Source organism: Anolis carolinensis, unplaced genomic scaffold (genome assembly GCF_035594765.1).
Source record: "Anolis carolinensis isolate JA03-04 unplaced genomic scaffold, rAnoCar3.1.pri scaffold_9, whole genome shotgun sequence".
NCBI lineage: Eukaryota > Metazoa > Chordata > Lepidosauria > Squamata > Dactyloidae > Anolis > Anolis carolinensis.
This window is the reverse complement of record NW_026943820.1, coordinates 1,961,933-1,980,537: the sequence shown is the minus strand read 5'-3', so window position 1 is coordinate 1,980,537 and position 18,605 is coordinate 1,961,933. Positions and strand designations below refer to the sequence as shown.

Below are 18,605 nucleotides of genomic sequence, written 5' to 3'. Positions count from 1 at the left end.
ACTAAGCAAATGGGGTTTATATATCTGAGGAATGATGTCCAGGGTGGGAAGAAAAACTCTTTTTTGTTTTAAGGCAAGTGTGAAAATTGCAACTGGCCAGCTTGATTAGCATTGAATGGCCTTGCAGCTTCAAAGCCTGGCTGCTTCCTACCTGGGGGGGGGGATCCTTTGTTTGGATGTTAGTTGGCCCTACTGCAAGAAGCAGCCAGGCTTTGAAGCTGCAATTTATTATTATTATTATTATTATTATTATTATTATTATTATTATTATTAACGTCATTTTTATCCTGCCTTTCTCACCCGAAGGGACTCAAGGCGGCTTACAGATATGGCCAAAATTCAGTGCCGATAAAAACAGCAATACAGTAAAAACACAACAGTCAAAAAACGATTTACGTTAAGCATGAATACACATGAACAGTATACAAAACTTAAAACATGTAAGACTATTCAATGCTAATTAAGGTGGCCAGCATTAAAAAAAAACCCCTCTAAAACCAGGACAGTAAATAAAGAACAACACTCAGAAAACAGAGGAATTCCAGACATGAATCAATCAGGGCCAGCTAACACCTCTCAACAAAGGATTCCCCCAAGCAGGAAGCAACCAGGCTTCGAAGCTGCGAGGCTATTCAATGCTAATCAAGCTGGCCAATTGAAACTTTCACACATTTCTCAAACAGACCAGAGTTCTTTCTCCCACCCTGGACACCATTCCACAAGGATATATATCAACCCCAATTGCCTAGTTTCCAACAGACCTCACCACCTCTGAGGATGTCTGCCATAGATGTGGGCAAAACATCAGGAGAGAATGCTTCTCAAACATGGCTAGACAGCCAGGAAAACTCACAGCAACCCTGTGATTCCAGCCATGAAAGCCTTCGACAACAAAAACCCAAATTTGTTTCATTAGTTTTATTTCCAAGATGGGGGAAAGGGAAGAGAGTCAGTTAAATAAGTTTCGTCCAACAAGGAATCTCAAACCGTTACTGCTTAACATGTAGAACGTTATAAAGGTTAGGTACAGTCCAGAGGAGTAGAAAAGACAAACAAACAAATACATATAAAACAACAAGATGCCGCACGCCTCCCTCAAGAAATCAACTTAAAAAAAGAAGAGTAAATAGTGCAGGGGGAAAAAATAAAGACTCCTTGAAGGTAAAAGATCAATGCAGGACAAATCTATCCTTGAAAGGATCAAACTGGGTCTGTACTGAGTTGTCAACAATGGAAGGGAAACAGCACCGATCTCACAAGAAAACGAGCACAAAAAGTCCAGAACCAAATAAAATAGGTTCAGTGGGTTGCTGTGAAGTTTCCGGACTGTATGGCCATGTTCCAGAAGCATTCTCTCCTGACGTTTCACCCACATCTATGGCAGGCATCCTCAGAGGTTGTGAGGCTTGTTGGAAACCAGGCACATGAGGTTTATATATCTGTGGAATGATGTCCAGGGTGGGAGGAAGAACTCTCATCTGTTGGAGGCAAATGTGAATATTGCAATTAATTATTTTGATTAGCATTGAAAAGCCTTCCAGCTTCAAAGCTTGGCTGATTCTTGCCTGGAGGGAATCCTAAAACCCGGACAATAAATAAAAAACAACACTCTGAAAACAAGGGAATTCCAGACATGAAACAATCAGGGCCAACAAAGGATTCCCACAGGCAGGAAGCAGCCAGACGTTGAAGCTGCAAGGCCATTCAATGCTAATCAAGGTGATTAATTGCAACATTCACACTTGCCTCCAACAGACAAAGAGTTCTTTCTCCCACCCTGGACATTATTCCACAGGTATATACACCTCATTTGCCTGGTTTCCAACAAACCTCACCACCTCTGAGGATGCCTGTCATAGATGCAGGCGAAACGTCAGGAGAGAATGCTTCTGGAAGATGGCCATACAGCCCGGATAACTCACAGCAACCCAGTCATTCCGGCCATGAAAGCCTTCGACAACACAAAAGAGGTCCAATTGTTATTTATAAATAACTGGCACATTCTGAAGTGAAAGAGGACTTCATCGTGATCTTAAATTCAACTTAATATGGAGAACTTTCTTCTCCTGCAGGACAATATTCGAGGCAGGCAGCAACGTTTATCATGTTTGGTGATAAAATATATATAAAATTATATTATATTATAATTATATTATGTTTGGTGATAAAAATTAAATTTCAGTTTATGACACTTGAGAAGGTGTCAGCCACTTATAAACTATGGTTAAATTTATTTTGTTCAGCACCAGATCTTTTTTCCCACTTTCCTTTCTTTCAGGACTAAGTGTAACTAGTTGGAAATTCCATTCACGAGATGAGGGATGTTAAGAAAGAGGAGCACCTCTTATGAAATAACCTCAGCTATGATGGGGATGCAAGAATTAACTTTCAATACAACACAGAAAAGAGTTTTGACTCTCACGTTTGCAAGTTGGTGACTTCTTTTTAAAGCATTCCCAGGACTTACTCCAATTGATGCATGCAGGTATGCGCTCTCTGACACAATGGTGGAAATTTTCACGTATAAAATAAGAACTACTGCGTAATGCTTTGGAAGGTATTTCATAAATGTCTGTTTTTAAAAAATTATTCTCTAGAGGTTATAAAAGATTAGTCAAAACTTTTTTTATGACTGTTTGGGACAAGGAGATTACTTCCTGGCTGGAAAGAAATTACAGCAACGTATTATGTTGTTGTGTGTTTTCCGGGCTGTATGGCCATGTTCCAGAAGCATTCTCTCCTGACGTTTCGCCCACAGCTATGGCAGGGATCCTCACAACCTCGGAGGATGCCTGCCATAGGTGTGGGCGAAACGTCAGGAGAGAATGCTTCTGGAACATGGCCATACAGCCCGGAAAGCACACAACAACTCTGTGACTCCGGCCATGAAAGCCCTCAACAACATATTATGATGTTTTAATGTGTGGTGGGATCCACAAAGGGTCTTGCAAACCACGGCCGATATCCCAAGGATTCCCATTAAAAAGGTTTGACTGCATAGTGACACATCCTTTCCCTACCGAAGCACCCTTGGCCTTCCACTTGAAGGAACCACTGGCATTCTATTTACATTCAAGAACCCTTTGCCATTTCTTCTTATTGGAAATGCCAATAGGTCAAGTCAATGGGAGCCTCCCTAACACAGGTGGAGGACCGCTTTGTTAATCTCCGGGTTTGTCCAGTCGTTCCGGATGTCGTCCAGGTGGTTATCGAAATCCACCAGCGTCTCGTAGGACCGGCTGTCCAAAAGGGAGGCGGAAATCCTCTGGGCTTCGGACCAGTCTTCGCAATAGTCGCTGGAAATTGGAAGGAAAGGACAGAATTAAATAGCCCTTAAGACAGTGTTTCTTAACCTGTGGGGGCCCAGGTGTTTTGGTCTACAAAACAGTTTACCAGCTGTTAGGATTTTGGGGAGTTGAAGGCCAAAACATCTGGAGAACCACAGATTGAGAACCACTGCCTAAAGAAGATCCAACCAAATTTCCAGTCCTGCTTGAGCAAGAGGCAAAGGAATTATGCACAATGCCAGCGCATGAAGGGGAAAAATATTATTTTTTAATTCAAACCCCAGAATGTCTAGGGATTTGCATTCCCAAAAGTAAACTTTACAAGCTGTAGCAGTAGCATGTCAAGAAACTGAAAAAAACAGAGAAGTATGCCATAAACAACATGTTAACGGTAGCAAGGTTGTTGATAGCAAGGAACTGGAAAGGTAAAATAAACATACACATCGAAGAATGGTATAAAGAACTATGGAAATTAGCAATAAACGATAAGTTGAAATGTAAGTTGAGAGTTAGGAAAAGGGTATGGAAGGAAAATGACTTTGACGAGGTTTGGGGAAAATTTACTGAGAAGGGTTTAAAAGAAGTAGACAGGAAATTACTTCCACAAAAAGAAATGGTTTTTTGGAGAGAGAATGTAAATTGAAGTGGCTCGGGGGGGGGGGGGGCACAGAGGTGAATAAAACCACATGCAAGATATATATACATATACAGTTGTTGCAATGAAATAAGTGTGAAATATAAGAGTGTTGATAGTACTGATGTATTGATGTATCTTAATAAAACCAATAAAAAATAAAAATTAAAAATAAAACATATATTATTTAAAACGCCAAAAAAAACAAGCTGTAGCAGTAGTAGTAGTAGTAGTAATAACAATAATAATAGTAATAATAATAATAATAATAATAATAATAATAATAATAATAATAAATTTATATTCCGCTCTATCTCCCCAAGGGGACTCCAGCAAATAATAACAACAACAATTACTACTACTACTACTACCTTTACTTTTGTACCCCGTCTCTATCTCCTCGCAGGGACTCGGGGAGCCCAAATAACCACAAAAAAAGATAAAACACATACAAAACAAAATAAGCATCATCAACAAAAAACTTAAACAGAATAACGCATCATTGTAAACATTATTTAGGGCAAACAGTCAATGCCACCGTAAACAAATACTGTAGTGCGTATAATGGTAAGCACAGGCTCAGCCGCACCATAGACTTTTAAATACATTTCTGCCAATGTTACTCCACTCAGCAACCCTGTATATTTTTAATTGTATTGTATTGGTTTTATTGTAAGCACTTTGCAATATGGGACATGATGAGCCATGTGCAATTAGAAGTCACGGATCCAGAATGCCGACCAAATAAAGGATAAATAATATGAACGCTGTTTATCTTCCTAAGTTGGAAGGTCTCTTCCAAGCATACTCACTAGTGTGGGTCTTTGCACCTCCATTTGTTTTCGTGATGCTCATAGACGTGAACTGCCGGTAAAATGCACTCCATCGTGAATTTAGTATTATCCACCTAGTGCAGAAGAGAATGACATGGAAACTCTGTGAATGTGATAACAGTGGTGTGGATATTATAATAACAACAACAACAACAACAATGAAATTCAGAATATATATCTCGTTTGCTGTGTCATATCATGTCTTTGTCAATAAAATAATGACAACAACAAAAATAATAACTTTATTTTTCTATCCCGCCTCCATCTCTCCATGGAGACTCGGGGCAGCTTACACAGGGCCAAGCCCAAAAACAGATAATACATTTAAAAACAACAAATCAAACCAGATAAAACACATTAAAAGCAAATAATACAATATAATAACAGTTTAAAACCAGTTTAAAACATAGGATAATAACACAGAAGACCCTCTGGATATCCTCTGGACTGTATAGTCAACATCAACTGGAAATTGTATTTTCTAGGCTCCTCTAGTCATCCTGTGGCAGAAGATGACTATAACGTTGTACTGGAACACCTAGCAATTCCCAGAGAAACTATAATATTCAAATCTAGGAATAATCAAATCTGCAGAAGTCAAACACACAAATATGGAAGTCGAATTGATGCACATCTTTGGCACCAGATAAACACCTTTCTCTCTGCTGCACTCCTGAGGTGGCCGTCTAACTTCTGCTCACCACACTCCAAGGCAGTCTATTCTACCCTTAAATAGATCTGACAGTCAAGACATTTTTTCTAATATTTAGGTGGAATCTCTTGTACTTGGAATCCATTGGTCTGCATTCTAGTCTCTGGATATGCAGGAAACAATTTCCACCTTCTACAAGTCATTTAGAATCATATAGTTGGAAGAGACCTCCTGGGCCATCCAGTCCAACCCTCTGCCACGAAGCAGGAAGGAGTCCCATATCATTTCCTCAAATCCAATGCTAAACAGATGGATTTTTACCTCGAAGGAGCCCCATATGGTTTCCCTGAATCCAATGCTAAACGGATGGATTTTACCTTGAAAGAGCCCCATATTGTTTCCCCAAATCCAATGCTAAATGGGTGGTGTTTACCTTGAAAGAGCCCCATATCATTTCCCCGAATCCAATGCCAAACAGGTGGATTTTACCTCCAAGGAGCCCTGTATTGTTTCCCCAAATCCAATGCTAAATGGATGGATTTTTACCATGAAGGAGCCTGTATCATATTTAAAGATAGCTAACACATTTATGTACAATAAATTACATCGGAAAACAGGCAGTCTTCAAGATATCCAGCTCCCAAACCATATTCCAGAGGTTTCCATTACTTGCCTTCTTATTTTAATAAAACTAAACTGGTGGAAACCATAACCACCTTTGGAAAACAATGTTCTCAAGTACAATGTAATCCTCATACTATCGAGCTCAGATTATATGAAAAACAATTGAAATAAACAAACGAAAGAGGGGGAATTACTATACCATGATGAGTGCTGTGTCACTGAAACCTTCTGCAATCCTGGAAGCGACCTTTTCAGCGACCTGGTTTGGACTACAAAAGATGGACAAGTTACTCATGGGGTTTTGCTATAATTAATATCTATCAGAATGGAAAAAAAATGAAAAAAAATTGAGTGATGACCAAATTATAATCTAACAAAGTACCCATGACAGTGACTGTATTCACTCAAAATAAAAGGAAAAAAGACATTCAGGAATTATTCCCCCATTGTGTAAAATTAAATTTCCTTGAAATTAACTGCAGGCGGGGTGTCATCTCCCTTGGAACTGCCCATATCATTGCACTTTCTATACAATAATAGTTGTCCTACTGAGCCAGCAATATGGAAATATCTGTGAATATAGGTACGCCATATATCCGCCCTGTTGCAAGAGGCATAAATCAAAGCATGAGCCAGAGAGATGGAGCAACCTACCTGGCATCTTTTATACGTTCATTAGCTTGATAGTATCCGGCTATTACGTAGCTATTCTCTTTGCACCACGAATCGATCTGAAGAGACATCAGAAACATTTATAAGCACCCTTAAGCCATTACAGCACTTAAAATCTATGACTTCTCAATGGGAAATAACAGCGGCATGCTGAGGGCCACCTGATGCTCATTCAGGGCGAGGGCAAACCTCTCTTACTTCGATAACTGTATTTAAAAAGGAAGGAGGTGGGAATCAACAACTGGAAACAGTTTTAGATTTGACAGCTCACCAGGTGAAAAATTATTGTAACTCCTAAACATTTCAAGCAGTACTAGGACTGTCTTATACTAATTTTTGCTGTCAAAGATGTGCTAGGTCTGATTTTCAGGTGATGTCTTATTTTTCCATGAAGAAGAATTCACATTTATTGTTGAACCAAAAAAAAAAGAAAAAAGAACATTTATTATATACTGTTTAGTAGTTGTCATCACAAACTAGCATGACCAGACAAACTGTGAATCCTATCAAGAATTTCTTGTTACTACCACTATTTCCATGTACAACAATCTATGGTACGTACATTTATCGATCCTGCATGCTTTGGAGTTCTGTTTGGCGGGCATGCTTCCAAATAAAAACTTTGCTAGGTCTTACTTTTGGGGGAGGCCTAATATTTAGCAATTCAGCAAAACCTCTACTAGGTCATATTTTCAGGGGATGTCTTATTTTCGAGGAAACAAGGTATTATTATTATTATTTTATTATGACACAGCAAACAAGATAAGATATGCTGGATTTTGTATCACAAAATCACAAGTCGAACACTTTCCAAGTGTCTAGGACTGTGTGATGTATTTTCGGATGATGCGTGCAGATCCCAGTAGGGTGGCCTTTTGCAGTTGGCAGATCATGATTTTGTCAATGTCTATCGTTTCCAAATGCCAGCTGAGATCTTTTGGCACGGCACCCAATGTGCCGATCACCACCGGGACCACCTGCACTGGTTTCTGCCAGAGTCTTTGAAGTTCAATCTTGAGGTTCTGATAGGGGCTAAGTTTTTCCTGTTGTTTTTCATCAATGCGACTGTCACCTGGGATGGCAACATCAATGATCCAAACCTTTTTCTTTTCCACAACTGTGATGTCTGGTGTGTTGTGTTCCAGAACTTTGTCAGTCTGGATTCGGAAGTCCCACAGTATCTTTGCGTGCTCATTCTCCAATACTTTTGCAGGTTTGTGATCCCACCAGTTCTTTGCTGCTGGGAGGTGGTACTTGAGGCATAAGTTCCAATAAATCATTAAGTGAAACTGAACAGATATTGTAGAACACTTTGTGAGTCTCATAGACATTATCTGGTACAATGGCCTTTGTTATAAACTTGGTGTTATCCACCTAATGCAGAAGATTAGCACTGTACTTCAGCAGCTTCATTTTCATTGTGATTAGGAGTCTTACATCCTCATATATAAACAAACAAGAGAAAAGAAACCCAAGGGATGGAGTTCAAGAATAATAAGAAGGAAAAGAAGCATAGCTGGAACAGAAGGGGCCATCTTTGCTGGTTGTGTTGTGCACTCAAAGGACAGATCCATGGGAGAAAGGGGCTGCCGTGCCTGGAAAAAAGAGGACAGACGGACGATCGTTCATCCTTTTGTGAAGCCGAGGGGCTGGTGACAGCTGGTCTTGCCAGAAAACCCTTTTGGAGGGCGGGGAAGGGGTTGGCCAAGTGGCTATTGACCCCATTCCCAAGCGGTTGACGTCCAAAGCAGTCATGGGTTTTAAGGAAAGATCAACATCTCAGCATCCCTGTCTGCAAATGAGGGGCAGGCCGTGCTTTTTCCTCCTCGCTGCATGGCTTCCTTTAATTAGGGGAGGCATTTGCATAAAACTCATTTCATTTTATCCTAATGCAACATCTAATCTACCACAAAGCTTGGTTAGAATTAAAGGGACAAATTGATATTGGGTGTCGGGAGCGGTGGGAGAGAGATCTGGTTTGAAATGATGCATTCAATCTCAGTTCACATTTGGCTCAATTTCAATGTTTTAGAATCCACCATATTTGCAATAAGAGTATCTGATTAAAATAATCCAGTGGTTTAGGGAGGTGAAAAAAATAAAGCTATAAATTGTAACCCCTCCCCTCCCTCCTTTTTTGCTCTCAACTACTATTTTTTTTTTTAAAAAAGGGAGGAATTAAAGTAGATTCCAGAACATTTTGGATGCTGAACTCCAGCTTCCCGGAAAAAAACACATCAATCTCATAGTTAGAATAATTACACTCCTGAATTAAACTGTCTAAACGCAGAACAAAGCGATACAAATAATCTCTTCTAAAGAAATGACATGAATTTATGTGTTTCATTAAATTGTCACTGTGCGGCATTGTTATACTTAAAAAGCCAACTGCTGCTGCCATCATAACCCTCGTTTGATGGGTTCATAGATGCCGTTTTAATTGCCAGGAAGTTTCAATCTTGTAACTAAAAACTAAATGCCTGCAAAAGGCACTCTTGTTTGCAATAAACATTAAAAAGCTGGTTTTAATTCTTCCTTTGGCTGCTCTATACCAAGCTCAGCTTCCATCCGGCTAGCAGAGTGTGAGAGAACAACAAGGCTCATAACAATGGTTGCTAACGAGAGAGTTTTTGTCTTTAAGTGCTGCGGAAAATGCCAAGGCCATCGCTGGATGGAAGACAAGCTAATTGCCACTACATGAGTTTTCCACTATTAAATGTAAGAAATGTAATTTTACAGTGCTTATGTACACACACCAGTTCTCACATATGCAGGTCTTAAAAAAAAGTACACCCATATCATAAGTTTTTCTCCCCTTCTAGAGACTCAGTAGGAGCCCCGGGTGGCGCAACTGATTAAACCGCTGAGCTGCTGAACCTGCTGACCGAAAGGTTGGTGGTTCGAATCTAGGGAGCAGAATGAGCTCCCACAGTTAGCCCCAGCTCCTGCCAATCTAGCAGTTCGAAAACATACAAATGTTGAGTATACAGTATCAATGGGTACCGCTCCGGTGGGAAGGTAATGCAGTCATGCCGGCCACATAACCTTGGAGGCGTCTATGGACAATGCTGGCTCTTCAGCTTAGAAATGCAGATAAGCACCAACCTGCAGAGTCGGACACAACTTGACTTAATGTCAGGGGAAAACCTTTAGACTGGACTACTGTAATGCGCTCTACGTGGGGCTTCCCTTGAAGACGGCCCGAAAGTTACAGTTGGTCCAACGTTCGGCCGCCAGACTAATAACGGGGGCGAGTTACAGGGAGAGATCTACTCCCCTGTTTAAGGAGCTCCACTGGCTGCCGTTCATCTTCCGGTCCCAATTCAAGGTGTAGACCATCATTTATAAAGCCCTAAACGGTTTGGGACCCGCCTACCTTCGTGACCGTATCTCCTACCATAAACCTGCCCGACCTCTCCGATCATCAGGGGAGGCCCTCCTGTCGCCACTACCTATATCTCAGGCCCGCCTTGTAGGAACAAGGGAGAGGGCCTTTTCTGCTGTGGCCCCCCGCTTGTGGAACTCGCTGCCCATTGAAATCAGGCAAGCCCCCACCCTTTTAGCCTTCAGGAAAGATTTAAAAACATGGCTCTTCCGGCGTGCTTTCGGAGAGTAAATGTTCTATGCTACTCCCCCCCAATATTTATCCTATAGACTGGTTCACTATCTGATGTCCCGTCCCTCGAGGTTTTTATTTTGATCCCTTTCTCACCCAGAATTTTAATTTTTAATCTAGTTTTTAAATGTAGTGTTCATGCGGCCCGCTCTTGTTATATTGCTGTTTCAATCTTATGTTGTACTGTTTATTTTATGTAATGTATTATTTAATTGTATTATGTTATGGTTATATTGTATTGTCTTGGGCATGGCCCCATGTAAGCCGCCCCGAGTCCCCATTGGGGAGATGGTGGCGGGGTATAAATAAAGTTTTTATTATTATTATTATTATTATTATTATTATTATTATTATTATTATTATTATTATTATTATTTACCTAACCTAGAGACTCTATTGCGCTAGCATATATACCTGCCGTTGCCTGGGTATGCATTTTTTGTGGCTTTCTTTCCTTCCTGCCTTTCTCTTGTACACCTTCTCCATCTTCCTTCTATTCCTTGCTTTTCCTCATACTCCTTCCTCCCACTTCTTTCCTTTCTTCCTTCTTTCTCCCTATTTCCTTTTCTCCTCTCATACCCTTTCCTTTCTCTTCTTGTTTCGGCAGGCCTTTGGAGATACAGTCATTAATTAATCAGCCCTAGAGGGTTTTTAATAATCTATCCTGTATTTATTATGATTTTACCATTTATGTGTTTTAAATGCAATTTTTTATCCTGTATTTTTGTTTTAATTGATATATTGTATTACTGTTTTATCTTTTTATAGTGTGATTTGTATTATGTTGCCTATATTTTGTCCTATGTTGTTTGGGCCTCTGCCCCATGTAAGCCGCCCCGAGTCCCGGTGGCGGGGTATAAATAAAGTTTTATTATTATTATTATTATTATTATTATTATTATTTCTTTCCCCATCCTTTCCTTTCTTCCTTCCCATCATAAACATGTCACATAACAGCTGCCAATCCATTTCACTCCCTTTCTTTCCCTGTCACATGACAGAGGGCCACTTCACCTAGCAACAGTCAATACACTTTGTTATTTTTATTTCCTTCAGCTTTGGGTCCAAAAGGTTTTTTAAAATTAGTTTAAACCCCTTAATAAAGGATATGTGTGCCAAGTTTGGTCCAGATCCATCAAGCCATGGAGGAGTCTTTGTGTTACCTACCATCCAACTAACCAACCAACCAATACATACTTTGATTTTTTATGTATATAGAGATAACTTAAATGGGTCAGAAAATAGACAAGAAGAGAACCAATATACAGGGTGTTTGAAAAAGAACTCCCTATTCACTATTTAAATTAAATGGTGAATAGGGAGTTCTTTTTCAAACACCCTGTATTATTGTGAAATTATGCACAATTATGAAACTCCCTCACTCCCTTGTCTTCATACATCATTGGGATGGCTCTTATATCTCAGGCTATAATCCCTCCAACGCTGAATGAAAAAATACAAATTGGAGGTTCAATACTGATCCCATAACTAGGACAGCTGAACAAAGTAAAACAAAAATGCACATTTAATGTCCTAGTATCTTTTCACTTTCAATTTGCAAATAAGATATCAAGTTTGATTGTCACTGAGAAACTCACCAGACAGCACATTTTTAAAAAATAAATACACAACAATGGTAAGTGCCTTGGCCTTGTAAGATAGACTGCATTAGCGTTGATTAAATATTTTTGAAACTGCCACATGCTTTGATTTGCAAGCCATGTTGATTTACTAATTGGATCCACTCTGTCCATTTCCAATTCACATTAGAAGCATGAATCATTTTTTTAGTAATTGGTTTCAATGAGAATTTGCCTCATCCAAGCAGTTCTATAACTTATTTCAAATGCAGGTTTACAGCAAATTCTAATAAACCATAGATTTCCACTCAGAAAGAGTACCTTGATTGACACTTGCTATGTGTCCTTAAACAACCAGATTTTTTCCTCAGGCTCAATTTTTCCAAAGCAAAGTAATGATATGGAAAAAGCTCCAGAATTTATCTGATCTTGGAAGACAGGCAAGGCAAGGCCTTGTCAGTACTTAGATGGCAACCCAACAAGTGATATCAGGTGCTATAGGCTATAGACAAATAAAATGGCAAGCCACCTCTGAGTATTACCAGCTTAAGAGAATGCAATACCATTCATGGAGAGGCCATAAATCAACAGGTAACTTGAAAGTCTATATACCTATAAGTTGTTTCTATGCATGTAAGATCTCACAGTGAGAAGTTAGCAAGAAACTAAGGAGCATCCTTTTTTCCTACATTAAATGAGTAGAAGTAGATCATGCTTGCTGACTTATGTATCAATTGACAGGCCCGTATTTTTAGACCTGATTGCGCCCATCTGTTTACTTATTACTGTATTTTTATGAATGTTGTTGTAATTAATTAACTAATTAGTTTCAATTGATTTGCACTGTATTTTATATTTTTATATATGTGTGTTTTATTGTAAGCCTCCCTGAGTCCCCTATAGGGTGAGAAGGGCGGGATATAAATGTTGTAAAAAATAAATAAAAATAAATATTATATAAACCAAAATTCCTCCAAGTTCAGTCCTGTATATGTGGTTCCTCTGCTCGCCTTTTTCTCACAATGCTCTAAGGCATATCAGGCTGTTTGAAAGAGAGAGTAACTAACCCAAATCATGCCTTGATAAACATCAAGACTCAAGAGGGACTAGAACCAATAATCTCATTGCTCCACTCTGGCTAACAGTACAGCCAGATGTACATCTAACAGCCTCATTCAGTGCATCTATGCTGTCAAATCAATGCAGTTTGACTCCACTTGGAACTGTCGGCGGCTAAAAAAGCCAATGGGATTTTGGCCTGCATCAATAGGGAGTATAGTGCCTAGATGGAGGAAAGTCACACTACCCCTCTCTTCTATTCTGCCTTGGTCAGACCACACTTGGAATCACACTCTGTCCCATTCTGGACACCACAATTGAAGGGAGATGTTAACTCTAAGCTGGAAGGTGTCCAGAGAAGGGTGACTGAAAGAATCAAGGGACTGGAAAACAAGCCCTATGAGGAGCGGCTTAAAGAGCTGGGCACGTTTAGCCTGCAGAAGAGAAGGCTGAGAGAGGACATGATGAAGGCCATGGATCAAGATGTGAGGGGAAGTCATAGGGAGGAGGAGGCAAGCTTGTTTTCTGCTGCCATGGAGACTAGGACGCAATGGAACAATGGCTTCAAACTATAGGAAAAGAAATTCCACATGAGGAAGAACTTCCTGACTGTGAGAGCTATTCAGCAGTGGAACTCTATGCCCCAGAGTGTGGTGAGGCTTTGAAGCAGAGGCTGGATGGCCATCTGTTGGGGTGCTTTGAATGCGATTTTCCTGCTTCTTGGCAGAATGGGGTTGGGCTGGATGGCCCACCAGGTTTCTTCCAACTCCATGATGCTATGTCCTGGTCCAATGCAAAACTATAGATCTCATGGCTCCATAGCACTGACACTCCTAACTACCATGGCTCAATGCTACTGGTATGCCATTGTGGGAGCTGTAGTTTGGTGAGGCACAATAACCCTTTGGTGGAGAGGGCAAAACTATATGAACTATGTGAAACTATAAACCTCTCTGACCATTTTTGGTTGCCATCTTTTGGACACCTTCCTTCTTGTTCATCTCAGGTCCCTTCCTTTTCCCCATTTAAGCGACTGGCTTCGACTTGGTCTGGACTAAGGTTTATGTACAAGGTTTTGTGGATGAATGGCTCAAGTATTTTGTATTACAGTAGAGTCTCACTTATCCAACATAAACGGGCCGGCAGAATGTTGGATAAGCAAATATGTTGGATAATAAGGATAATAATTAAGCACCAAAACATCATGTTATACAATGAATTTGACAGAAAAAATAGTTCAATACACAGTAATGCTATGTAGCAATTACTGTATTTACGAATTTAGCACCAAAATATGGCGATGTATTGAAAACATTGACGACAAAAATGTGTTTGATAATCCAGAAAGTTGGATAAGCAAGGCTTGGATAAGTGAGACACTACTGTATTTTAAATCTGTTTTTAATTGCTTATGTTTTATTCTTTTGTATTGTTGTATATTGGGATCGAATTCTGCCAGTTTTGTAAGCCGCCCTGAGTCCCTTTGGGTGAGAAGGGCGGGATAGGAATGATGGAAATAAATAAATATACGTCAAATTCCAACTCTTTTGGGCTTCAGAAAAGCCTTAAAAACATGGCTGTGTGCCCAGGCTTTTAATCAATAAATGGTGAAAATGACACGGACTGAACTATAGACAAAGCATTAGGAAGAACGGATCTGATTTTATGTTTGAAATGTATATTTTTAATTCATAAGGTATTTTAATAGTTTTAACTGTTTTATGTGCTGTTTTATATTGGTTTGTATGAGCATCTAATTGTTGCCACTGTTGTAAGCCGCCCTGAGTCCCTTCGGGTGAGAAGGGCGGAATATAAATGTGAGAAATAAATACAGTAGAGTCTCACTTATCCAAGCCTCGCTTATCCAAGCTTCTGGATAATCCAAGCCATTTTTGTAGTCAATGTTTTCTATATATCATGATATTTTGGTGCTAAATTTGTAAATACAGTAATTCCAACGTAACATTACTGCGTATTGAACTACTTTTTCTGTCAAATTTGTTGTTAAACATGATGTTTTGGTGCTTAATTTGTAAAATCATAACCTAATTTGGTGTTTAATAGGCGTTTCCTTAATGCCTCCTTATTATCCAACATATTCGCTTATCCAACATTCTGCCGGCCCGTTTATGTTGGATAAATGAGACTCTACTGCAGAGGTCCCCAAACTAAGGCCCGGGGGCCGGATGTGGCTCTCCAAGGTCATTTACCTGGCCCCCGCCCTCAGTTTTATAATATAATATTTTTATATCAGTTTTAATAATATAATATATTGTATATACATATAATATTGATAATAATCTTATGTTATACAATATAATACTAATAGTAATACCATATATTAATATTAATTATATGTTATATATTACATATTATATAATAGTATAGTGGTATAGTTCAATATAGTAATGTGTAATGCTAATATTGTGTTATGCTAATAATATAATATATTGTATGTACATACAGCTGCTCTGAGTCCGCTTCAGGGTGAGAAGGGTGGGATATAAATGTAGTAAATAAATGCAGTAAATAAATAATTAATTTTAGACTTAGGCTCGGCCAAAGTCTGACATGACTTGAAGGCACACAACAACAACAACAATTCTAATTAACTTGACTATCTCATTGGCCAAAAGCAGGCCCACACTTTCCATTGAAATCCTAATAGGTTTATGTGGTTAAAATTGTTTTCATTTTTAAATATTGTATTGTTCTTTCGTTGTTGTTGTTGCACTACAAATAAGACATGTGCAGTATGCATAGGAATTTGTTTGTATTTTTTTTTCAAATGATAATTCGGCCCATCAACAGTCTGAAGGATTGTGGACCGGCCCTCTGCTTCAAAAGTTTGGGGACCCCTGAACTTGACTATCTCATTGGCCAAAAGCAGGCCCACACTTTCCATTGAAATCCTAATAGGTTTATGGGGTTAAAATTGTTTTCATTTTTAAATATTGTATTGTTCTTTCGTTGTTGTTGTTGCACTACAAATAAGACATGTGCAGTATGCATAGGAATTTGTTTGTATTTTTTTTTCAAATGATAATTCGGCCCATCAACAGTCTGAAGGATTGTGGACCGGCCCTCTGCTTCAAAAGTTTGGGGACCCCTGAACTTGACTATCTCATTGGCCAAAAGCAGGCCCACACTTTCCATTGAAATCCTAATAGGTTTATGGGGTTAAAATTGTTTTCATTTTTAAATATTGTATTGTTCTTTCGTTGTTGTTGTTGCACTACAAATAAGACATGTGCAGTATGCATAGGAATTTGTTTGTATTTTTTTTTCAAATGATAATTCGGCCCATCAACAGTCTGAAGGATTGTGGACCGGCCCTCTGCTTCAAAAGTTTGGGGACCCCTGAACTTGACTATCTCATTGGCCAAAAGCAGGCCCACACTTTCCATTGAAATCCTAATAGGTTTATGGGGTTAAAATTGTTTTCATTTTTAAATATTGTATTGTTCTTTCGTTGTTGTTGTTGCACTACAAATAAGACATGTGCAGTATGCATAGGAATTTGTTTGTATTTTTTTTTCAAATGATAATTCGGCCCATCAACAGTCTGAAGGATTGTGGACCGGCCCTCTGCTTAAAAAGTTTGGGGACCCCTGAACTTGACTATCTCATTGGCCAAAAGCAGGCCCACACTTTCCATTGAAATCCTAATAGGTTTATGGGGTTAAAATTGTTTTCATTTTTAAATATTGTATTGTTCTTTCGTTGTTGTTGTTGCACTACAAATAAGACATGTGCAGTATGCATAGGAATTTGTTTGTATTTTTTTTTTCAAATGATAATTCGGCCCATCAACAGTCTGAAGGATTGTGGACCTGCCCTCTGCTTCAAAAGTTTGGGGACCCCTGCTCTACTGTATATAAAAGGAAAGGGCCTGAGGCTGTGAGGAATGGTGGGAGTTGGAGTCCAAAGCCCCTGGAGGGAGGGAGGGAGGGAGGGCCCAAGTTGGCCCATGACTTCAGGCATATAAATAAACAGAACCAGGATAATAACAAACATAATAAAGCGCGGCTCTCTCTCTCACCAGGGTGAGGGCGACCTCCATCATGGGCGCGAGGGCGAGGCTGCCGTGGAAGAGCGGGACGCAGTCGACGAAGAGGCCGGCCGAGGGCGAGGCCGGCCCCGGCGAGGGCTTCTCGGCCACCAGGAGCCCGTTGACGGCGCAGTGCGGGTACTTGGCCCCGTGGAGCACCAGCTTGCAGTAGGCCTGCGTGCTCAGCTTCATCCTGGCCTCGCCTCGGCCTAGCAAGGCCTCTCCCTCAGCAACAACACCACGACCAGCGCCGGCTTCCGGTTCCTTCCGCCGCCGTAAAGCGACGGAAACGTCGCAAAAAAAAAGTGTCGCGAACTGTAAATGGCTATTTCCCATACAGTCCTATGGGCGCATTCAAAGGTGGGAGAGAATGCAGATTGACACCACTTTTAAAAGAGGAGTTTTATATACAGTAGAGCAGGGGTCCCCAAACTAAGGCCCGGGGGCCGGATGCGGCCCTCCAAGGTCATTTACCTGGCCCCCACCCTCAGTTTTATAATATAACTAGCTGTGCCCGGCCACGCGTTGCTGTGGCGTATGGGAATTCTTTGTTAGGTAGGTGGAATAACAGTGAATAACTTTGTAGCCTGAAAGCCTGGCCATTTTCTTATGGGAATCCTTGTTTGGTGAGGTGGAATAGAAAGGAATAGGCTTGCTGCTAGGAAGGTTAGGTAGTTGCCTTTTAGAGGGGTAGAATTGTAATGAATAGCCTCGGTGGTTCAAAGCCTGGGTGCTTGCTATCTAGTGGAAATCTTTGGTTGGTCAGCTTCAGAGTAGTATCACTGTTTCAAAGCCTGGTCGCCTTTTATGAAGGTTAATCTTTTATTGGTGTGGTTGAATTGCACTGAATATCCTTGCAGCTCCAATGTCTGGCTGTATTTATTATTTTGTATTATATATATATATTACAAAATATAGAAAGCATGGCACATTGCCTGTTGTGGGTTTTGGCCTTTTTTTGGTGTTGTGGTTGTGTTTTTTGTGTGATTGCGTTGTAACTTACTGGAGGCAGGGATGATGGATTGTGTTGCCAATTTTAGAGTTTGGGGGGTGTTGGGTTTTGTTGTTTTGTGAGTCGCCGTGATGCCAAAAGCCTTTTATATACATAGATTACAAAATATAGAAAGCATGGCACATTGCCTGTTATGGGTTTTGGCCTTTTTTTGGTGTTGTGGTTGTGTTTTTTGTGTGATTGTGTTGTAACTTACTGGAGGCAGGGATGATGGATTGTGTTGCCAATTTTAGAGTTTGGGGGTGTTGGGTTTTGTTGTTTTGTGAGTCGCCGTGATGCCAAAAGCCTTTTATATATATAGATATTTTATATCATTTTAATAATATATTGTATATACATATAATATTGATAATAATATAATGTTATACAATATAATACTAATACCATATAATAATATTAATTATATAATATATATTACATATCATATTACGGTATAGTTCAATATCTTCTATCTATATATATAAAAGAGTGATGGCATCACGGCGACCCACAAAACAACAAAACTACAGGCCCCCCAACCTCGAAATTTGACAACACAACCCATCATCCACGCCTCTAGGTTGATACAACAAAAAGAAAAGAAAA

The 18,605-nt window shown here is 39.8% G+C and overlaps 1 protein-coding gene across 1 annotated transcript; it reads right to left on the bottom strand.

Moving 5' to 3' along the window:
* Window positions 1–903: 903 nt before the first annotated feature.
* emc8 (ER membrane protein complex subunit 8) lies at window positions 904–17,303 on the bottom strand. Its single transcript, XM_062961656.1, has 5 exons — window positions 17,000–17,303; window positions 6,685–6,761; window positions 6,230–6,299; window positions 4,734–4,828; window positions 904–3,296 (listed from the first exon to the last, which is right to left on the bottom strand). The coding sequence occupies exons 1-5, from the start codon at window positions 17,198–17,200 to the stop codon at window positions 3,137–3,139; spliced, it is 603 nt and encodes a 200-aa protein (XP_062817726.1). The 5' UTR covers window positions 17,201–17,303; the 3' UTR covers window positions 904–3,136.
* Between the last annotated feature and the right edge of the window lie 1,302 nt (window positions 17,304–18,605).

What these genes read in the sequence shown, in the direction of transcription:
- emc8 (XM_062961656.1), bottom strand. Translation starts at nt 17,200, where the DNA reads ATGAAGCTGAGCACGCAGGCCTACTGCAAGCTGGTGCTCCACGGGGCC. An exon ending in GAACGTATAAAAGATGCCAG is followed by an intron (nt 6,300 to 6,684) that starts GTAGGTTGCTCC and finishes CATCTTTTGTAG; the next exon opens with TCCAAACCAGGTCGCTGAAA. An exon ending in GTGACACAGCACTCATCATG is followed by an intron (nt 4,829 to 6,229) that starts GTATAGTAATTC and finishes CTTCTGCACTAG; the next exon opens with GTGGATAATACTAAATTCAC.